We start from the raw sequence: 22,822 nt of genomic DNA, 5'->3' as shown, positions 1-22,822 counted from the left end.
GTAAAGATTTCTATCTGGTAAATGAAACAAAACTGACCTCAGGCCACAAAAATGAACATAACGTTGAATGACTACACAATTAAACGGGCTGCATATCGGGAGCATCGTTGCAATAACAAGACAAATAGAATATCAGAGAGGACCGTCAAAAAAAATTTTTTTTTTTAAATGGAAATTGAGAAAAAGCCTCTGCTGAAAGGTTGAGCTGATTTATGAATCCTTAATTTTTTATTTTTTTTTTAAACATGTTAAAAATAAACAATGGAGTTGCAGAACAATGAGTCGACACACGGCTTGAAATAAAGAGGCTCTTCACACCCGGATGCAACAGAAATTCTCCTCCTGAACGTTGAACTGCTAAAGGGGGTTTAATTTGTCACAGCAGGAGGTCATTTGCTTTTTTTCCCCTGCACTGCTTGTGGAGGTTTAATGGGTTTGATACGTACACAATCAGATTGAACACAGCTGCCGTGTTCAGTTCAGCCCAGGATCTGAGTTTGACACCCTCGTCTTAAAGGGTCTCACAAACTTCATTTTGCTGTATTTTAAATAAAGCTTCTTTTTTTTTTTAGCTTCTGTCATTCTTTTAAACACTCTGAAAAGGTTTCCTGATGTTCTGGCGGTTCTACAAACGTCCCAGTACTTTTGTGCTCGTGGTCATAATTGTCTTTATTAGTAGTTTGAGAGCTTCCCCGTCTGCGGAATATTTACTCCCTATAACCCCCGGAGCAAAATGGAAAATTAAAATGTTTTGTTTTGGGGTTTTTTTGTATTTTCTCTCGGGTGTCCAACCTCAATAGAAAATCAGTGACGTTCACTCGTATACATTTTGACGTACTCAAACAACGCATCATCATAAACCGTATTAATCTGCTCTAATTATCGCTGTGTGCTTTTGTTCCTGCCAAGAGTTTTAATGAAGTTCGTCATCCTGCAATGGAAATACTAAACTGTGGACATTACTGATTTTCAGCGTTCTTAAAAAGGATTTAAAAAGTAACAGACGTGTGCTACTAACAGGAGGATATTACAAGTTGCTCGACCCGAGTCGAGTGTTGCAGGCTTCCTTTGCAGGTCTCCATGTTTGGGAGGAAGTGATAAGCAGGGCGGGGAAATGCTTCTGTGTGATGACGACCAGATAAACAGGGATTCGGCATAAATACATTGTGACAATGGCGGGGGCACTAAATCCTTCCTGCCCCCTCAGACAAAACAACTCCTGCTCAAATTGGGGAAAAGCCTAATTAGCAAAAAGCACATACAGTTCGTAGACGTCGGAGTCACTCGCATTTTAAGACAATTGTGTTTAACCTAATAGCCCCTCAAACTTTATGTCGGTTAAACGCTCACTGTGCTGCTGGGAAAAAGTAGATGAATCCTGGACCAGCCCTCAGTTTAACCAGAATGTGTGTGAAAAGCTGTCTGAGCACAGATCAATGCAAAAAAAATGTGGATCTTGTGTGTGTAAAGCCAGACTAATGTCGATTCTCTTCCATGTCTGGGCTCCATAACCTAAAATACTTAATTCAATAAACAAAGGCGGACCAGGAGCTAAAATGTAAAAACGCAAAACTACCAAAATATGTTATAATCTGAAAGAAGTACATCAATTTTAAAATTTAGAAAAGGCCTGCCTGCACACACACTCACTTTACTTTGAAACAGACTGACAGACACTTTTTTTTTTTAGCAACTGCACCTTTTACTTAAGTGACATGAGATTTCGGTTAAATCTGCAGAGTAAATATCCACACGAAGAGCTTTGTTTACTGCTAATCCACGAAGGCCCCGGCCGTCTGATAGGCTCATTACGCTTCCACATCCGTTAAGCGCCGATCGCAGCCTCCACGGGAAAGACAAGATGCCCCAGTGTTCAGCGCTAACGGTAAACTCCTGGCCAGGAGCTACGAAAACCCGCGAGGAATAATTGCATCACATCTGCTAACAAGATCTCCGCTCTGCGTGAGGCCACTCAGACAAATTGGATTGAGACAAGACGACATCTGAGCCAACTCGGGACGCGGGGGGAAAAAATGTTGGCTGGGATTTCAAACCACGACTCAAAAAAACCTGTGCAGCGAATGCAAACGCTTTATTACGGGGGGGAGGGGGGGGGGGGGGGGGTGGGTTGTTGGCTGGCCGACTCGGGAATCTGATGAGTCACACTGCAGAAACGACGAAGGTGTAAATTCTGCTCCTTGTGTTAATGAGGAAGAGTTTGATGGATCAGATCTCCGTGCGCGGGTTAGGAAATCGCCTCAGCAGCGTGTTGGCCAGTTTGGGTGGCAGACGCCCCCCTTGCATGGTGTTCTGGTCTTTCCGATTCTTCAGGGCTTCCTGGGGAGGAAGAAGAGGGTCTGTTACTGAAGAAACACAAAAACTTTTAAAAAAAGAATATATAAATCACTGTTAAATTGCAATGTGTCAAATGTTTTAATGCGTCACTCCCTAAAAACACACCAGAATTTTAATCACTGTCTGGATTTGTCTCCATAGATCAGAGTCTGCAGAGTTTTTGTAACTTTTAATGGGTCTGGAGTCACAAAACAAGTTTGACCTTCAAAGAGATGATGGAAAACTGTGTTTAATTTTTTGTTTTAAACTGATGTCATCTTTGGAAAACCGCTTGCAAGGGTTTCTGGGATTTCAAACATGTTTGACCGATTCAGCCCAGAAAAAAGTCCGACGTTGGCAAAGAAAGAGTCTTCAAGCCACGACAGAAGTCTGAAATGTCGTGAAACTGATCATTGGTTGTTTATCCGGAGCAGATCGAGTCATACAACGCCTCCGGAATCTTCTGGAGTTTCCACGACCGTGACGATGTCAACAAATCGGGTATGTTTTGGCAAAATTTAAATCCTGGAAATACGTGTTTGTATGAGTGTAATGAAGAATTTCCTTCAGAAAGGTGTTGACAACGCATTAGAGATGTACATGGACAACTAAAACTGCTCTTAAATCTTTCATTTTTCACATGTTGATTCTGGTAGAGTAACTTTAAGGCAATTAATAATTTATAGTGTTTACAGCTTGATATCATTACTTGTTCGCTCTGTGTTCCATTGAACTGTGTTGTTCGTCACACCCTTGTGATTGCACCCTAATAAATTACCTTTAGTGATTTATTACCATGAAGTGAGCTATTATTACCTGAAATCATTCATGAAAAGAAATTGTTACAATTATTTGAATTATTGCTAAATTAATTTAATGTATAATCTGAAGTTACATTGATAATTGAGAGGAAGATCCTCTATAATCTACTGACAACATAAAGAAGCACTTCTAAAAGCATAAAACTACCAACATGAAGACAGTTCTTAAAAAAAAAAAAAAAAAAAAGGAGCAAACATCACAATTTCTGTGGATATCGACCAATGCCGCCGACAGTCAAACCTCTTGTTAGAAGACTTGAGTTATTCAGGATATACAAGAGGCCCCTTCTCCAGTAGGTTTATTGAAACGGTAACAGAGCTGCCGTGTGTGAAGGTGGAACAACAGGAGCGTACCTGAGCCTTGGCCACGCAGGAGTAGAAGTGTCCGACTTCACTGGAGCACAAACCGTCCACAAAGTTGTTTTGCTTCCAGCAGGCCATGAGCAGGGACATCTCAGTGATGCAGGTCGCCTCTGTGGACACGAGTTCAGGATCACCCTCAAATTCAACCCGTATTGTATTAACTTGTAGGCACATGCCAGCATCTTTGATAAGTTATAGGGGATGGTTGATTTCAGTGTCCAATATCACTTTTTCCATTTAAAATCTTGAAATCAGGCTGGACATTCTGACTTAAATTAAACCATAAATACACATTTGATGCTGAATGATTTATTGTAAACAAACAATCGAAATATGGTCACTCAGCCTTAGTTTTAGTCATCTGGCTATACTTTTAATTATGCAAGTGTACATGAAACCGTTGTAATCATAAAGTGGATAGCAGAAGCTTGTAGTACAAAGTGGAATAAACATACCGCTCCGTTATGTATGTAGCCTGTGACTGATATTTCATGAAAGCAAATACGTTTACAATATGTAAATAATAAAAGACAGCCACTTTTATTTTTTTAAGGGAATTTCCCGTTTATGTTTGTGCTTTAGGTTTCTGAGATGTGGCTTTATGACCGTCAGTTGACCAGAATACTTTCTGATATTCACACGATGTTTTTTGTGAACTATTGCAGTTATTTGCATTTTATTACACATTCAATGTAGATATTTCTCCTGGACTGTGCAGCATGCATGTTGTTATCACCCAAATAATGTATTTTAGATATAACTTGTACTTTTACTGCTCTAGTCTGTCAACAAAACATCGAGACAGCGTTCGAAGGCTGTGTCACAGTGAAATGGTTCCGGTGACGTCAGACCGTGTGTTCCGCAGTGAATGTGCTGAGCAGGACTTTTCCCACAGCCGTCACGTACCTCCTTTCTTGGGCTTGCGGATGGCCACTTCATCTTTCAGAACCAGAGCCCTGTTGGGTTTTATCACGGGTTTCCCGTTGGTTCTGTTCAGCAGCCTGCTGACCTTCTCCTGGATCCCCGCCATTCAGACTCGCCGCCGCGGCCGCTCGCCGCCTCGGTTGTTGCTCCGCGGTGCCGCTCTGCTCCCAGACAATGCCCTCTGTGGACCGACACCCTGGTTCACCTCTCACCCTGTCTAATCTCTGCACTGAGACACCGTTTCACCTCTGTTTCTAGTCTTTACCGAACCGACTAGGGCGCCGCCATGTTCGACCGGAAGGAGAGTCGCTCTGGGTGACGTCATTTCCGGATTAAGTCACGCTGTGGAGACCAAAAATATAAAACCATAAATATAAAAACGTGTTTTATATATATGGTGGAGACGGCAGAGCTGCAGAAAATTACTTTACATAAATAATTTATACTTTTTAAAAAGTGTGGATACTTTGATCTAATCACAGTGAATCTCTTCTGTATGAAAGTAAAAGCCAATAAAAATAATATTAATTATTGTTTCTTGATAACCAAAGACTCAAACGTACTGTCTTCTCAGAGGTTACTCCAAAACAGTTTGTTATGCTTAAAATAACCTTTCGTCCTCAGTCACCCATCCATTTCTTTTATTATCACACTTTATCTCAGCCTCAAAACCACACGATAGAAATAAGAAACTAAAGAAAGAGGACTGAGGAAGCTCTGCCCGAAACCCCTGTGCCGTTATAAAGTGAAATTACGTGATCCTAGTTTGTCTTGCTTCCTAGTTTCTATGTTCGTCAGCTGTGGAACAAACTTCTTGAATACCTGAAGACTGCTGAAACACTCGCTTAACTTCACTTAAATCAACACTTAAAACATTCTTATTTGCACAGGCTTTTGAATAAAAATTTTTTACTTACTTTATTAAGTTTATCTTGTTAAATCTCTTACCTTATTTATTATACTTTTTGTCATTATTTCTATGTATTTATGTATTTTAATACATTTCTTTCATTTTTTCTAAAGATTTAATGTATTTCTTTAATTCTGTATTTTGTAAATTTTAAAAATTTCTTTGTAAAGCACTGTGAATTGCCTTGTGTTTGAATGGTGCTCTATAAAGAAACTTGCCTTGCCTTGCCCGTCTTATCAGCATGGACCTTATTCAAGAGTTTTGGGACTGTGTGCACAGTTGGAAAAAAACGCTGTAAGAGTGTGAAAACCATTTACCGGTGAGCGTAGCACTGGACTCCAGAAGACACACAGAAATGATCCCAGCAGGATCTGCCTGAGCTTCATGTGGAATTCAGTTCAAGCGAGGTGAGTGAAGACGTGGAGTTCATGACAGTGAGGAGGTAGTTCACGCAGAGCTCTGAGGTGTGTTTGGACTCATTATCATGCAGCTTTCTGAATCACTCTGCATGGTGATGCATGCCAGAGGGTGCAGCAAAAGTCTGAGTGAAAGAATGTTTTTTTTTTTTTTTCCTTCCCTCCTCTGTCAGGGTGGGGTTGATCCTGTGCTCCTGTCCAACTTGCAGGAAAAAAAAACACCCCAGGATTTGACTATTACCATGTTCCATGGAAAGTATGTGGAAATATGATACCTTTCTTTGTCTTCACCCATTCCTTACACACATACACCCTTCTGGTACTGCAATAACAAATTGGAATCATTCATGATTTAATGCTTAAAATTTGTGAATCAGCATTTGTAGTTTCTGTTGTAGAGAAATATGCAGAAGAGACTCAGGTGTGTGCATGTATACAAAGACTTGTACTTTCCACGCGTGCCAATAATAAAGCGGTTCTGTAAATATATTTTTTTTAATAAATATATACATTTATTAAAATTTACATTAATGTATTAAAATATAAAATAAAATATTATTTTATATTATATTTATATTATATTTTATCTTTATTTTATATTTTATATATTTATATTATTTTAAATATATTATTTAATTTATATATAAATATAAATAAAACGTAAATACAAACTCTTGGTCTTTTATTCTCTAACCCAGTGAGCAGTGAGCAGTCAGGAATAGTCCATCACAAACACTAAGATGCACAGTCAGTCTCACACACACAGACATTCAAGGCCACGACAACAAGGAGACACGTTTATTTATTTTAACCTGGTAAAGTTTGTCATAGGCCTTCCAGCCCTTTGAGATCGGCTCCCAGAGTGGGTAGATCTGAAATGGCTCACTTTAGAAACCTGGAGAGAACGTGCAAACTCCTTCAGCTCACAACGTGAGGTGAACCTGCGAACCACATGTAATGAACCACATGTATTGAACCACATGTAATGAACATGATCATTGACGCGGCCACAACACCGCCAGATTAATGGTTCGTCACTTTAGGTCAGGGGTGCTCAATACGTCGATCGTGATCTACCAGTCGATCGCAAAGGTAGTAATAGTAGATCGCATGACATTAGAAAAAAATAGACGCCGGTGTAATGAAACTAATTTACCTTTCCGAATTATGAGTACGATCAGATGACAGCTGAATTTTTCTGACCTTTAGGTCACCGCACACGCGCAAAACAACGACGCTAAGTGTGGCGAAGCTAACAAGCTAGTCAGCGAGTTACCGCAAATTTGAAGCCCTCGCTTTTTTCTTTTAAACTAGAGAAAGCTTTGGTCATCAAACATGAGTGAGGGAGCTGGACCAAGTAAGAAGACGAAGACGTGTCACTTTCACGAGGAATGGGAGGTGGACTTTTTTTTCACGATGTCATTTTCGAAGTGCGTTTGTCTCGTCTGCCAGTCGACCGTCGCAATACCAAAGAAGGGTTGTCAAAGCAAACTCGGGTAATTACAAAAAAATGTTCATGTTGTGTTGCACAATATTGGCTCATACGGTTTCGCAAGGTACATCATTATACATTGTACATATAAAGAATCCTCAATATATTTGAAAATAGATATATGTTTTGCATTTTTGTAGTGGGTAGATCACTTTGACTTGTTCATTTTATAAGTAGCTCGCAGGCTGAAAAAGTGTGGGCAGCCCTGCTTTAGGCAACAGCATTAAGGTACTGAATCCGTGTTAACGCAGGGAGGCCGTGTACGCGGTTCTTCTGGCATGTTGCCTATGGCTACATGACACTTTGGGAGAATGCAGGCAAGTCTTAACATCCGCCTGCTTCTGAGGGCTTGTTCGGCGAAGGCACCGCGTCAGCACATCGGGCCCGCCTCAGATGAGATCTGGACCCGTTCCATAACATCAGCCTTCAGGGGAAACTGTACACCCACACGCTTGAGACGGTCGTTCTCGGCTTTCAAATCTTTCCATCATAAACAGCTTGGTGATGGTCAGAGTGAGCTAATTACTCTTATTTAGTACCGATCTCAGCAGGTTGGGAGAATCATCTTTCTTTTGGAAAGGTATTTCTGTCCAAGTGACGGGCGTCCTGGGGGGGGGGGGGGGGGGGGGGGGGGGGGATTACGTGGCTTTTCCGCTGCTCAACGCTCCAACGTGTTCAGCAGTGAGTAAGTGTCTGTTTGCCCCTGAGCAAGGACGGTGCCGTGGTTTATCTTCCTTGTTTCTTCACAGCTTTTTGTCTGAGAGCAAATGTCAATTTGAGGCACAAAGAACTGAGCGAACACGTGAAATTGGCACACCGTCTCGAGAGCTCGGGTTCCAGGTCACTGCTTCTGCCGTGGACCATTTGGAGCACTTGTCTTTTTTCTTTTTTAAACTTATTTGTTACCTGGAAGAAATGTACTTTCCCGGCTTCATCTACAAGCTGGCAGCTCTGTACGTCCTGGGATTATGCGACCACTGCTTCACCCGCAGAGACACAAATGATTACAGTTGAGGTCAAAATCATCACTATACCACCCCCTAGTGGCCAACATGCGGTCTTGCGAGAACGAGACTGGATCCCCTTTTCAGATGTTCATCGGAGAAGTTGTGATATCGGCTGACAATGAGGCTAAAAGTGGTGAGTGTCACATTTAATACGAATAGCAAATGATCATTTCATCCTCTTTGACTCGACCAATATTGAAATCAGAACTTCTATGAGTTTGTTTTGAACTTATAACACGACATTGTGTTTTGCCCACAGTTGTGCTTGTTGCGTTGTGTTTACGTCACTTCCGGGTCACGTAACTGACCTCAAATCAAAATATGAAAATCAGATATAACGATCCTTTATCCGTTTTCTCTTTTTTCCCCCATTTTTCCTCTGAGCACAAAATCAGAAAAATGTATTATCGCTTTTTTCGTTTGTTTTGGAAACGAAAACTAACAGCGAGATTTAAAAAAAATCTTTATTATATTGGACATGTGATTCCAGTTGGTGTGCAGGACCGGATTCCACCACACCACGTAAAAGGAGAAATGTGGTTCTCTGTCCACGTTGGTTTATTCCCAGAGGAGCAAACCTCAAACTGCAGCTTATCTAGAACAATTTCTTACTCGTCCCCGAACTGATCGCGGAGGCCGTCGTAACCATGGAAACCACACTTCCTGCCAGCCACCCTGCAGCCGAAGGTCAGAGCGTTCTTCAAATGTCCCCCTGCAGACGGACAGTACATCAACTTACTGAACTGATTTTAGTGGAACAGTCCTCAGAAGAACCTCTTATCTGAATGCAACTGTAGAACGAGTAACACGGGAAAGACCTCGAATGGATACTAATGGAAGTGACGAAGACAAGCGCTTATAAATATTCACACGGATCCGACAGGTGTCAGTCGCGTCTCACCGGTGGACAGTTTGTAGATGACAGCAGCGTTGAAAGTGTCTCCGGCTCCCAAAGTGTCGACCAGAGCTTCGGGAGGAAATGCGTCGGAATGAATGAGCGTCCCGTCAGGACCCAAGGCGTCGGCTCCTTCTTCTGCCCAGGCACAGACGAGGACGGCCCTGGGAGACGGAGGGTTTGAAGAGGGCGAGAAACAGACCAGCGAGAGACGACTGAGGATACTCACCCCTGTTTGACTCGACTATAGAGTCCCTTAAGAGCAGCTGCAGCCGAGTCGTATCCAAAGTGACGAGCAACGTCTTTACTGACGAAGACCTGATGACACGGAGGGAAAACAAGTCGATGAATATGTGACTAAAAGGGAGGAAATTAAGCACACATTGTCACAAAGCTGTCACCGGCCGATCAACCACATCTTCAGATTGTCAATAGAACCTGAATTACAGTTCTCCATCTTAAGAGTCTCTGAGTTCTTCATTGAAACCAACACGTCTGTCAGATCCGACCCCTCCTGAACTGCTTCAACACATTTTCCCTGATTTGTAATCAATACCAGATCAGATCAACCTGATGAGAGACGCATCGATCCACATTTTGTCACTTCCGATTCCGATACCCGACTTTGGATATCTGCCAATACCGATACAATTCCGATACCAGAGTTCTGTTTGCTTTAATAGTGTTATTATAATCATTATTTTTGGCTGTTTTAAACCTCTCTCTACAGAAAAGTATGAAATGTATGTATTCTCTCAAAAGGCAACTTGAGGTTAGTAGAAGGTCACAAAAGGCAACATAAAATACGTCCAAAGGTTGGGTAGCACAGTGCCGCTACGCTAGCCTGCTTGCTGGCTGCAAACTGTGGAATGGATTTCCCGACTCATCACTCCGTGTCTCATTGAGACCCGCCTCCATTCAGGAAATCCATTCCACAGTTTGCAGCCAGCGGGAAGGGAAACACTCGTGGACTCATTTCAGCGGACCATAAAGCAAACCAAATGCCAAAAACATATAATTCGTGTCAGGTTTGTTGTCTCACCACATCCCCCAGTGGAAACAGCTGATACAGCGATTCTCTGGTCTTCTCTATCTCCACAGAAACTGTGATCTGCTGATCTCGTGGCAATGTGCTGTTGTGCACCATGACCCTCTGGATCATTTTCAGCTGCTCATCAGCATTTCGTCCCTGAAACGTTGGCAACAATCAGATTACGTGACACAAAAGAGCAGTTCGTACAGCAGATTACACAGTCCAGAGAGCAGACTGCCTGTTTCAAAACTCAGATTTCTACTAGTGAGGTCAAAATTTAAGAAGTTTTGGGCTCACAATTCTACTTGATCAAGTTTAAATAATTACAGTCGAGTTTAGATCTGTGGGAGGTTTATAGTGAAGAACGCGGGTTCGTCTGGGACTCACCTCCCAGTGGATCCATTTGTACTGACGGAGGTCAACTTTGGAAAAATCCTCCTCTGTGACATCAGGAAGGTTTCTTGGGCACAAGAATTGAAGTTAGTGAAATTAGGGTGAGTAACACTGCACCTCCAATAGCCAGAATCAGTGTTTGAAGAACAGCTTCATGTTATAATGCAACTCCATCCATTGATATTCTATATGTGCCTGATGGTTGACATTCAGACTGGTAAACCTGCGACCCGCCTGAAGAACCTGCGGCCCTATAGTAAGCCAGGAACCTGAATATACACCAGAAATCTGAATGATAAACCAGGAATCTGAACGATAAGCTACTCTTTTCAATAACCTGTTCATCAGTCAACTACCTATACGAATGAAAAACCGGCTATCACACTGATAAACTACTTGCAGGACTAATGAACCATGAAAACAAAGAATGAAATCAACCTCTTCCTGAGCGTGGAAGTCTCGTTTGTTTGTAGATCTTGTTAAGGATCTGGAGGCGACGTGTCTGCAAAGGTGCGTTTATCTCATGATTGCAGGACAAGCTTTAATTCGCAGCAAATGTTTTAAGTCAAATTAAAAGACGCAATCAAGATAAATTATTGAACCACCGCAGAGACCACAAGAGACCTTAAAAACAGCCTTCAGTCTGTTCAGGATTTACAAGGGTTTTGATGGAGAGGCTAAGGCCACATCCACACGAGCCAAAACAATCTTTTTCTCTCCCCGGGGTTTTCAAAAAAACCTCCGTCCACACGTCACTATGAACTCGGCTCGAGGCTTCAGGACATGTAGTACACATGCCAGGCCTTTAGGGGCGCTGTGACTCACCAAACTCTTGTAGTCCCTGATTGTTGTGGTTATTAGATGACCTCGCAGGGCCGCCATGGGGAGGAGAGGGGGGCAATTACATCATCTTTTATCCCACAGATGATTGTCTTTCGCACGCCGGGGTTTTAGAATTTCCCCACTCTGGGACCCGTGTTAAAAAAAACAACAGTTTTCGTGTTTCTAAAACGCCGCCTCGTGTGGACGACAGGCCAAAAACAGCTCGTTTAGGTTAACAGACTGAAAAACACAGTTAATAGCGACCAGTTTACAAAATAAAAGCACTGACCTCCATCGGATCGGCGCATTCAATGCGGTCGAGGACTTCAGAGCCTGCCTCTGCAGTGGTCACATGACCCACCTTCATCATCCCGGATTCGGATTCATTATCAGGATCAGGATCATAAATAGAATCGGAACGGTGTTCAGTAAACACTCCACACACTTTGTATCCACCTGCAGCCATGTTTGTTCCTCTTTGGTTACCATTTTTCGTTCACGTCTACAAGTCCGGAGCAAAATGGAGCCGTTCAGCGCGTCTCTTTGACGTTTCGTACGTGAAGCAGGACTCCCAAGTCTAACGTCCACCTCTGTCGCGTCATTGAAATCTCCACGTTGGCCTCGCGTCTTCGGTGAAGTGTTTAGCGAACGCCGTGGGCTGACGGCCGATTATCTTACGTATCGGACAGAACGACCGTCCGAGAGCCGCTGGGAGGACAAACCACGCAACACGCACACGGAGTCTGACCTTCGTCCTGCCAAACCACGGCCGACGCGTCCACTCCACGCCTCAAAAAGTCGGCCATGATGAAACTGACAGAGACAGACAAACACCCTTTCAAAATAACAAGCACAGCCAAGCAGAGAGAGCCTGGCTGTGGTCAGTGGAACAGCACGGCGGAGGTCCTGTGACGGGTGGAGGCTCCGTGACCGTGAGGAGGATGCACCTGGAACAAAGGAAGTTAAACGCACACACACACACACACACACACACACACCTGTTCGTGTGCAGGATGGTGCGGCTTCCGGTGCTGATGTTGCTGATGACCACAGAGGCTGGAGAAACACACTGAGCGTGTTCAGAAACCAGAGACACGTCGATGCAGTGCCTCTGAAAATCCTCCAAAATAAAACTATAGACAGGAAACCATTTACACTTCCTCTGCCCAGCAAAGCCAGACGTCAGATATATATATATACATCTAAGCCGATGTCATGTAGCGCCTCGCTTCCTCAGGATAATGAGCCAAAAGCAGCTTCAATATCCCTCCTGGACGTCAGGAGCCTGCAGTACTCACTTCTAAACACCAGAGGTCACTATTGCAAATTATTTTCTATCTATTTGATGCTTAAGATGCTATGATGGAGGGGAATCTGGTTTTAATTAACTGACTGCAATGTGTTGAGTTTCCCCATCAAGGTGTACATGATATTTCTGACTGTATAATTTATAAAATCACCTTTACATGAACAATTTCTCTGCACAGGTCCGGTTCTCCCTTCTATTTATTAATCCCACATAGAGATTTTTTAGTTAGTTCAGTAAAAAAAAAAAATAAGATGAACAATAAAACATTTACATAGAAAATATAAACAATAATAACAATTTGCAATTAAAAAAAAAACACAATCAGTATTTCTACCATAAAATGTTGCCATGGGAACACGGTAAGAGAAGGCAAACATATTCCTCTGGCAGCACTGAGACACACGCCGGTGTGTTGGTACTTACTCGGCCACTGGTCCTGCAGCCAGCGAGCCCATGAAGGCGCAGGGAGCTCCGAGCAGCGAGAGCACCGTGCACGAGTTGGAGGCATTTCCTCCCCGCTGCCATCGCTGCGACAGACACCTGAACGACAAGGACAGCCAATCACAACATGGAGAAGCAGTGATGTCACAGCGAGTCTCCACACTATCTCAGACTATGAACTCAGTTCTGTGAGGAAGAAGGAAAAAAATACTAGCCGAAAAAAAGAAAGAAAAAAAGAAGTGAAAACTGGCTCACAGGGAATTGTCCCGGCTCCCCCCTTTCGCCACTCCAGGCCTGGTGTTAAAGCACAATACAATGCCAGTCCTCTAGCCTCTATCTTCAAACCAAGGGCGCCATCTGGTGGAGCCAGAAAATAAGGAAAGTGGTTCATGTCGCATCGTGAGGCCTCATATATCCGTCGCTAGTGGCAACGCTGGTTTACTCTCCGGCATGGACTGAGGCGTCCACCTATATTTTGTCTGCGGTCTCCACACCGACTCCCCGAGTGAAGGCCAAATGAAGCTTCATGAACCAGCCTCTATCTTCTGAAGCCACTAGATGGCGCTGTCTGTTCACCAAATGTTTGAAAGCACACTTTTTTGCTCCTCCTTCAGCCTCGAAGTTCAAACCAATAGGGTCATCTGGTGGAGGCTGAAAATAAAGACAGTGGTTGATGAAGCTTCATTCGGCCGTCACTCGTCTCCACCCTACCTCCTAAGATGCTAACAAGATAGCATCTACGTCAACTCCTGCACGGGCCCGAGGATCTTCTCCACCTTTACCTGTGGATCTCCTCCACCCTCCCCTGTGGATCTCCTCCACCCTCCCCTGTGGATCTCCTCCACCCTCCCCTGCACTCATGACCTTTGGATCATGGCTGACAGAATGAGATGGAGACAAACCAAGAGGCTGTCAATGATAAACCAGCGAAAGTCTGAATATTATCAGGTAATAACAAACAAGGAAGAAATATTTTTTACACTCAATCACATTTTATCACTGCCAAAGTCTACATATAGAAATGCTTTGATGTCATGTGTTCCTTTGTAAAGTTGTTCTGACAGGTAGACAACAATTATTTATGGAAAAAAAGATCCTAGAGGATCAAGTTATTTCTTCTCTTTAGAAGGAAGGAATGAGAAGGAAACTATTCTCACGTGCGCGCGCGCACACACACACACACACACACACACACACACACACACACACACACACACACACACACACACACACACACACACACACACACACACACACACACACCTGCTGTCAGAATCTTCTTCTGGGTATTTATCCACCACGTTGATGATGTCGAGACACACCAGACCCACACACAGGATCCTCTGCTGCTCCATTCCACTCAGCAGGACTCTCGCTGCCTCGCACACGCACGCGCACAGTGCTACCGGCTGACTTTTCAAAATAAAGGCGTGCTGTTCTTCTTCTTGGGATTATGCGGACAAGACGAAACACTGGCGTATTGTTGCCATCTGCTGGTTGTATTACATACATTTCATTGCGAGTATATTTTACAGTACAGCCTCGTGGATCTGAGAGTAATTTCACATTTGTCATTTCCTCCATGCTCAGTAATGAGGAAAGACTGAGGCCACTCTGTACCGGCCACAGGCCACGTTTACTCGTACTTAGTTTTTTTTTTTTTTAATGGTTTTCTCTATGGTTAAAAAAAAATCTTCATTTACACTGATTCACATATACAGCTGGTTCAGAGTTGCTCTTAACATACCAAACCTCTACTCGTGAATTAAATACACGTAATTAATTATTTAACGGTGTATTTATCAATTTATTTATTGATTTAATTTTGGCACATCTCGTCCTCCATAGTCAATGAGGCGTCTCCGTATGTTTACGTCTATGTTGCTGCGCGCCGCCACTCCAGCGGGGGGCGACAGAGCGCACTTGACGTCCGGCCTGGCTCCCGGTGACAAAGCCGAAGAAGAAACAGGAAGTAAAACGTGTATGACAGAGCTCTTTGAAACAGTTTTCGAGTATCACTGCTGAAAACTGAGATGGAAAACGACATTGTCGTCTCACTCGAAGATTTGGGGTAAGTAGAGGGACATTCGGCAACCGAAATGAAGTCGTGTCCCAGAGTGCTGTCGGCTAGCTCAGTGCAGGAGAACTGACAGTAGCTAGCCGGCTAACGCTCGGTATTCGGTCCTTTTTTATGGCCGCTTCATGGGCTGTGGGAGCGGGCAGAGCTGGAAATAGACCCGTGGAGTGTTTTTGCACACTTTGTATCACCGGCTGCGTCAGCACAAGCCACCTCGTCATCTATCAGGAGAACTCCCAACTCATTCCTCCAAGTTAACCGTTGCACTGCTGCCCTGTACGGGTCAGTATCTCCTCGCTCAAAGCCACACGTCCTCGAATAAGCTGGGCTATTTAGGTCCAATTCTTGTTTTATTTTGATCAAATGGCTTGAGTATGTTTATATATACCAAGCACCAGTTTTGGCTCTTGTCAGTGGCGATGTGTGAATTTCATTCAATTTCATTCCTGTGACGTCAAATGCAACACATCGACTTCCAAGGCATTTTTGCAGAAGAAAATAACAATTCCACGTGAGCATGCATTAAAAACCCCTATGGAGAGGAACAACAGAATTTTCACGGGTTGAAATCTTTGCAGAACCTCAATCAGAAGTGGAGGGTTTCAACAGAACCAGACTCCTGCATACCCCCCAATAAAAGCCGATTCATACTCCATAGGAACGAGAAGAAAGTTGCGCTGTGACGTCAGCCAGCTGCCGAATAAATGTTTGTTTGGCAGGAGAGTTCATAGTTCCAGAAGAAGCGGTCCAACTCCCAGGCCACGCCCCCCTGAGCAGGACCATGCAGTTTCACTTCTAAACTGCACGGCTTATTTCTCACATCAGAGGTTTTCAGAAATTAATTGGTCCCGTTTTAACTGCAGGAGCTGACAGCTTTTCATGATGCGTTCAAGGGCATCGTGTAACTCCGACCTTTGACATGTCAATGAGCTGCAGGGCTCATACAGTATGACTCTCAGACAGCAACAAGCAATCAGACATAAATCCACTCATTGCAGGAGGGATGGAGAGAGAGAGAGAGAGAGAGAGAGAGACTCCCAGCAGTTTTAACTTGTCGCCGCTTCACTTGAACAAAATTTCTCCCACAAATTATTGCAGACGAGCGATGATATTGTCAACATTTAACTACATTTATAAAGATAATATCATAGTAATGGAAGTGTACCTTTTCAAACGCAATAAACCTTTATTTTTCATCTTTTACCATTGTCATTTCTAGAACTTTTCAATCATTTAAATGAAATGAATGAAACACCCAAAATATTTCATAATAAAAGAAACTCCCGGTTGGGAAAACTGGGTTGAGCAGTTATGCTTCAGCTGAGCGTGCACGTTTGTTGTGTTGCCACTGCGTTTGCACAGATTCTTTTCATGGGCTCACCGTGCTCATTCAGCTTGAAGCCCATATAATCCCACACCGGGTGTCGTGGCCTTCAACTTTGCAACCATCTTTTTTTTTTTTCTCCTCATTTAATTTATGGTGCGATTAATCGATTTTATTGGTTATCCTCCCCGGCCTTGTCTGGAGTGACCTGAACCGGCGCTGACTGTCACCCCTGACAGTAATGATGTAATGATGTGGTGTGTCGCCGCAGGTATCAAGGCCCCGTGTTGGAGGATGGCGCCCTGGACTCGGCAGCCAGCTCTGGAGCGGCGTCACCGGAATTCACAAAGCTCTGTGCCTGGATCGTCTCAGAGCTCAGGCTCTACTGCACTTTAGAAGAAAACGTGCATGCCACTAACTGTAAGATCATTGCGTTAATTTACACATAGTTACCCGTCAGGCATGAAGCAGGTGTTTGACATTAACAATTAAGAAATTGCTATTCAGTCCAGGCCTTCTATCAATGTCATTGTTTAAATCGCGGAGTTCAAAGCATGTTAATGAAGCATGACGTCTGGAAATTACGATAGATGCAGATTTGTTTTAGAAACAAGGAGATTTTAAAGGTTTCAGATCCTTTTTCTTATCTCACCTGCGTTTAGTGGGTTTTTTTTAAATTTATTTTTTAAACTGCTCTAGATGTTTAACTATCTATAGTCACTCAAATGCAAAAATTTTCGAAGTCATGATGATGTGATGAGTAGAAGGTGTTTAAGTTTATGGGGGCGTGGCCGCTGTCCTCTGATGGACCTCGTGTTTTTGTCCTTTTTTTCCCCCCCGACCAGGTCCGAGCGAGGCGGAGAGCTTCCAGCTGGAGATGAGCGGCCTGCTGTCCGAGCTCTCCTGTCCGTTCTCCGTCCTCACCAGCGGGGACATTGTCCAGAGATTCCTCAACAGGACCGACTGTTTGTTGCTCCTCAGTAAGAGAACAGCACTACTTTTTTTTTTTTCCCTTTAATACCTTTAATAACGTGGAAGTTTGGCACTTTATTTCAATAGTGGGCAAAATGGTGTGAATGCCACAAGGCACAGTGGGTCAACAAGACAAGGTGTGTCACACGTCTTTACAGCCTCACACTGTTGGCATAAATGTCCTCTGTTTTGAATGGGCAGGAATTCACGACTCGATCTCTCTGAAAGGGTACGACTGCAGCGTTACAGCTGCTCTTCAGCTGCATTGTGACGTTTTCTCTCTTCCTCACAGCTCCTGTCATGTAGAGTTTTGTAATCGGAGGAGTACTGCTGCAAAATACACTACCAGTCAAAATTATGGACACACCTTCTCATGACTTTTCTTTATTTTCTGATATTATACAAGACATTTCCACGTGATGCAGACGGTCACTGAAGGAGCTCTGCAGAGTTGTTATTGTGTCCCGCATTGGGACGCGGGCCAGTGTCCATCATCCGTCTGTCTCCCACGTCCACCGAGTTGTAGGACCACCAGGCTGGCCTTCCTTTATTAGGCTGCCGAGTCTCTTACTGTCAGCAGGTGATCTGCTGCTGTAAGCACAGCGTCATCAAGCTTAGTGTCTGTTGTCCAGTTTCTTGTTCAGATGAACACCCGGGTGCTTCTAGGATGTCACCATCTCAATGTCTGTTCCTTGGATATTCACTGGGGTAATGAGAGGCCAGTGTGCTAAAGGGATGCAGAAGAAATTAGTGAAAGTCGTCACCAAGCGGCTCCTCTTTTGAAATGCTGAACCAACATGAGGTGGGCTCGTGTTACTTAAAAAAAATGAAGGCTTCAACTCCTCTGCCTCAGCCTTCCTGGTGTCCGAGTTGGAGGCGTCGAGGATGATCCTGGTGAACAAGCCTCAGAAGAAAGCCCAGGAGCCCGGCACCCCGGTGTTCCAGGAGCTGAAGGGGATCTGCATGACTCTGGGCATGTCCAAGCCTCCCGCCAACATCACCATGTTCCAGTTCTTCAGCGGCATCGAAAAGAAGGTCAGTGGACTGAATGGGGCCGGAAAGCGGCGTTTCAGGAAAATGAGAACTTGCCTGGCAAAGTAAAGGGGATTTATTTATTTATTTTTAAATCCGGCTGCACAAGCATGTTTGAATCACGGTTGAAGGTGTTGTGGAACAGCTGTACTGTGCAACGTTTGAACCATCTGTCAGTACCATCACCACTGTTCTCTTCATATTTAAACATGCGTGTCGTGTCGTGACGGCCTGGATCGGTTTGTCCTCCCGGTAACTGCTCATGCACACGTGTGTTTATTCTTTTCTTTCCCTCAGCTGAAAGAGGCCTTATGTCGGGTGCCACCAAATCACGTTGGCGAGCCTCTGATGGCAAAGACACTTGGACCGGTGCACCTGGTAAATACAGACAAGACGCATGGCTCCAGTCAATAGCCTCATTTATTTATTTATTAATTTTTTTGCTTTTTGCCTCCCATTTCTTTCAGGAAAAGATTGAAGCGATAAACCAAGCCCTGGTCAATGAGTATGAAGTGCGGAGGAAGATGTTGTTGAAACGTCTGGATGTGACGGTGCAGTCGTTCGGCTGGTCCGACAAAGCGAAGGTACGTGGCGGCGACACCCGGGAAACGCAGGGGACAGATCGTCTGGTCGTCTGTCCGTCACAGAGAGACGCACGGACAGTGTTCTTACTGCCCCCAGACTTTTCAATCAGCATTTCAAAAGGCTGCAACTTGCTGTAACGGTAATCGAGCAGCAATGTGACCAAGTTTGTAATGGAAGTGTTTGTATTCCTCTAATTGACTAATTAGGCGATAAAAGAAACTATTTCACAGTTTAAAGTCGACAGGTGCTCAGTTTAGGGTGCAGATAGAAGCAGTGTGAAACTACAGCAGGTTTTTAATGTGAAACAAGTACATGTAGTGAGGTTTGGATTGAGGGGAGTCGGGAACAGGTGGAAACCTTTAACCCCCCCCAAAGTTAAATTTGAACACATGCTCTATTTCATTATTGTCATGCTGGCTTTGGCTGTCCTGAAAACATAGACCAAGTTAGTAGAATAAAAAAATGTACCTCCTGGAGGATAATCCTGTAGATGGCTGAGTTGATGTATTTTTTTGATTTTAATCAGCCAAAAATAAACACTGGTGACTTTGCTGACCGTAATGAATTTGTATTAAAGAGCAGAACCAACCATGATTTTGATTCGGGGCAGGCTGCGACTAAAAAAAACTAATGAAAACGATTCATCCGTATCGCGAAAATCAAGTTCAATTTATATTTCAAATTGGAAAATTATATTTCACAACCATGAATCTTTAGGTCTGGAAAACGCTGCATTAGAGTAATAACCAAAGCTCTGAAGTAAAATGTTCCTCTCTGCAGATATTTCTTGTTGCACAACTTGAGCCACATGTTCTGACGACTCTACTTGACCTGTGTGTTTTTGTTTTGCACCGCAGACGCACACTGAGAAGTTGGCCAAAGTTTACCAGCCACTGCGCTCTGCTCTCCTCACCAAAAGTAAAATCTCTGTTTCTCACCTTCTGGCTGCCCGACAAGACTTCTCCAAGATCCTGCGCACCAGCAGCGGCCGGATAAGGGAGAAGACGGCGTGCGCCATCAATAAGGTGCGTTTCTCGCAAAGGGGTTCTGTAAAAATGTTCCTCAGCGCAGTTTACTACGGCTGTGACGGCGTTTCAGCCATCCACTTTGGGCGTTTCCACGGTGACGGAGCATTTTCACTTTTTATATTTCTATTCTGTGAAATCATAACACAATCCAGTGCTTAATTTTCAGACGACATACTCTACATGCATACGTGTAATTCTGCTGCTCATGATTTTAATGTTTTGTTTTTTTTTAAAGAAAGAAACAACAGAAAATCAAATGCATCGACTGAACACATTGGGGAAAACAGTCAGATACAAAAGAGCAAACCGGGGTTTTGAGATGAAATATGAGTAATACAAGACTAGTTGTGAGGCCCCACAGAACCATCATATATTATACATATATCATTTATTTTGTGCGACCGTCCTTCCTTCCCATTTGGTCCAAAGTTTAGTAAATTCATTTTTCTGAAAGCGACAGGAGAAGGAAATCCTTCCCATGAGATAAATATAATTTACCATGTATATCAGCTTTTTTTTTTTTTTTACCAGAAATCATCAAAATACTAAATAAAAGTGTGTCAGCTTGTCTGACCTGTAAATCTAAATTCCCTAAAGAACAATGTGTTAAAGCTGCATTGGTAGGTTGATGTTAAACATCCCTCTTAATACTTAGTGAAGCTCCCCCTTCACAAAAACACTCCTTTTGTTTTGGTGTAACGATGAAACGGACGATACGCTTCCACTTAAGCTCTCGCCACACAATGAGATCAAATGTCCAGGGATGTGAATAGATTCCCTTCCCTCTGTTATTTGTCCTGGACTGTGGGACTCTCCAGACAACAGGCTTCTGAAGACCTTTAGAAGTTTCTTTTTTTTTTTCACTTGAAAACAATTTCTTGTCAATGGAGCCTCGGAGAGTCGAGGGGAATCTGATCGGGGCTCGAGGCCACAATAAGAACTGCAGCGACACCTTCGCTGATTTAAGTGACCTTGACGAATGTTCAAAGTCACTTAAATCACCTTTCTCCTCGTTCTCACGCTCACTTTGGACGCGTTCTCATCGCGTCCGCGCGCGGTTATTGACTAGCGGCCGTTGACGCGTGCATTGACATCCGTGCGTCTTCCACAGGTTCTGATGGGGCGAGTGCCGGACCGGGGGGGCCGCCCCTGTGAGATTGAGCCCCCTCCTCCAGAGATGCCCTCCTGGCAGAAGCGTCAAGACACTCCCCAGGGAGGGACGCACTACGGGGGAGGTGGCGGCCACGGCGGGGGTGGCAGGGGGGGCTACGACCACCACTCCCAGGGGGGCCGCGGGGGCTACGAGAGGGGACACGGGGGGGACAGGGGAGGTAGAGGGGGTGGGGGCGGGGGCGGGGGCAGAGGTGGCAAGGTGCAAGGAGGGTGGGTAGATGGGGGAGGGCGAGGCAGTTATAACCAGGGCCACTATCAAGATGGAGGCCACCAGGGGGGAGGGGGGAGAGGCGGGTACGGAGGAGGAAACAACCACGGGGGCTTCCAGGAGTCCAGTTACCACGGAGGAGGAGGAGGTGGAGGAGGAGGAGGAGGAGGTGGTGGAGGAGGAGGAGGAGGAGGCGGTTACCATGACAACTACCACCAAAGCGGGGGTAGGGGTGGCCGGGGAGGGAGAGGGCGAGGAGGCCGGGGAGGTGGCTGGGGAGGCAGAGGGGGTCAGAATTTCAACCAAGGACAGTTTGAACAGTTCTTCCAGCACGGCGGGCAGCACTACAGCCAGGCCGGCTTCAACCAGGGCCGGCACTACACCAGCTGAAGACGTGGGGGGGTGGGGTGGGGTGGGGTGGGGTGGGGTGGGAGGGGATCGCATCAGAGTTCACATCAAGTACAAACCGCAAAGTCTCAGTCACATCTCGCAACACGTTCACCTCAGACCCGCTGTTACTGCAGCACGGCGCTGCCCAGTAGTGAAGTACCTCCCCGGTGTCGCGGCACAAATCAGCCGCTCTGCTGCTTTGACCGCGGCTTCTTGTGCACTTTGCCTTATTTCTGATCCATTTCAGCAAGTGGCGCCCTCTCCTGGACGTCAGGAGCAGTGCGCCTTATTATATTTAAGTTTATCAAAATTCTCCCGCTTTCATTTGAAGTTTTGTTGCTGAAAGGGAGGGAAAAAAACGACTTCCACTTTGTTCATTTTGGTTCGACTGAGTTCAGTGTTTGGTGAAGTGAATTGTGCACCTCTCCAATAGAAAAAGATCAAGTGATGAAACACTTGTGCCTACGATTAATACGTTGAAGACAAAAGCTGAATTATGAACATTTACAGGATCTGGAATGAGGAGTTGGAAGGTTCCGTTTTATCCGAGCTGACATGTTGCTGACCCGCCAGAGTAAAGTGACAGGCTGGACTGGTTGATTGGCAAAATATATCTGAATTGTCCGTTAATGTGATTGAGTGTGTGTGTGTGTGTGTGTGTGTGTGTGTGTGTGTGTGTGTGTGTGTGTGTGTGTGTGTGTGTGTGTGTGTGTGTGTGTGTGTGTGTGTGTGTGTGTGTGTGTGTGTGTGTGTGTGTGTGTGTGTGTTAGCGCAGTCGAGACTTCAGCCATCAGGATGTTGATAAAGGATGGAATTGTTTTTTGTTTGGTTTTTTTTCTTCAATGAAAAAAATAAAATAAGATTCAAACACTT

The 22,822-nt window shown here is 44.4% G+C and overlaps 3 protein-coding genes across 3 annotated transcripts; 1 reads left to right on the top strand and 2 right to left on the bottom strand.

Moving 5' to 3' along the window:
- Positions 1–1,716: 1,716 nt before the first annotated feature.
- Positions 1,717–4,742, bottom strand: chchd1 (coiled-coil-helix-coiled-coil-helix domain containing 1). The gene is made up of 3 exons (XM_080507618.1): positions 4,425–4,742; positions 3,510–3,628; positions 1,717–2,337 (listed from the first exon to the last, which is right to left on the bottom strand). Exons 1-3 carry the CDS (start codon positions 4,546–4,548, stop codon positions 2,227–2,229), a joined length of 354 nt encoding a protein of 117 aa, XP_080363744.1. The 5' UTR covers positions 4,549–4,742; the 3' UTR covers positions 1,717–2,226.
- Positions 4,743–8,759: 4,017 nt separating this feature from the next.
- khk (ketohexokinase) lies at positions 8,760–14,519 on the bottom strand. The gene is made up of 9 exons (XM_080507612.1): positions 14,424–14,519; positions 13,143–13,259; positions 12,409–12,543; positions 12,089–12,223; positions 10,583–10,655; positions 10,205–10,351; positions 9,392–9,480; positions 9,169–9,326; positions 8,760–8,979 (listed from the first exon to the last, which is right to left on the bottom strand). The coding sequence occupies exons 1-9, from the start codon at positions 14,513–14,515 to the stop codon at positions 8,876–8,878; spliced, it is 1,050 nt and encodes a 349-aa protein (XP_080363738.1). The 5' UTR covers positions 14,516–14,519; the 3' UTR covers positions 8,760–8,875.
- Positions 14,520–15,119: 600 nt separating this feature from the next.
- Positions 15,120–21,949, top strand: fam98a (family with sequence similarity 98 member A; the record flags this gene model as incomplete). Its single annotated transcript, XM_080507605.1, has 8 exons — positions 15,120–15,231; positions 16,833–16,981; positions 17,407–17,541; positions 18,387–18,568; positions 18,863–18,943; positions 19,033–19,149; positions 20,008–20,175; positions 21,290–21,949. Exons 1-8 carry the CDS (start codon positions 15,194–15,196, stop codon positions 21,947–21,949), a joined length of 1,530 nt encoding a protein of 509 aa, XP_080363731.1. The 5' UTR covers positions 15,120–15,193.
- Positions 21,950–22,822: the final 873 nt, after the last annotated feature.

This window comes from Blennius ocellaris, assembly GCF_963422515.1.
Source record: "Blennius ocellaris genome assembly, chromosome: 13".
Lineage (NCBI taxonomy): Eukaryota > Metazoa > Chordata > Actinopteri > Blenniiformes > Blenniidae > Blennius > Blennius ocellaris.
Note: the sequence above shows the minus strand (reverse complement) of the source record. Positions and strands in the feature narration are given on the sequence as shown.

Bases quoted from the DNA above. Each gene is read 5' to 3' on its own strand.
- khk (XM_080507612.1), bottom strand. From the start codon at position 14,515: ATGGAGCAGCAGAGGATCCTGTGTGTGGGTCTGGTGTGTCTCGACATC. The intron at 9,481-10,204 runs GTGAGACAACAA...CCGTGTCATCAG, and splicing joins TGTTTCCACTGGGGGATGTG to GTCTTCGTCAGTAAAGACGT. The intron at 8,980-9,168 runs GTGAGACGCGAC...GTCCGTCTGCAG, and splicing joins CATCTACAAACTGTCCACCG to GGGGACATTTGAAGAACGCT.
- chchd1 (XM_080507618.1), bottom strand. From the start codon at position 4,548: ATGGCGGGGATCCAGGAGAAGGTCAGCAGGCTGCTGAACAGAACCAAC. The intron at 3,629-4,424 runs GTACGTGACGGC...TCGTGTCCACAG, and splicing joins CCGCAAGCCCAAGAAAGGAG to AGGCGACCTGCATCACTGAG. The intron at 2,338-3,509 runs GTACGCTCCTGT...CTTCCTCCCCAG, and splicing joins CCTGCGTGGCCAAGGCTCAG to GAAGCCCTGAAGAATCGGAA.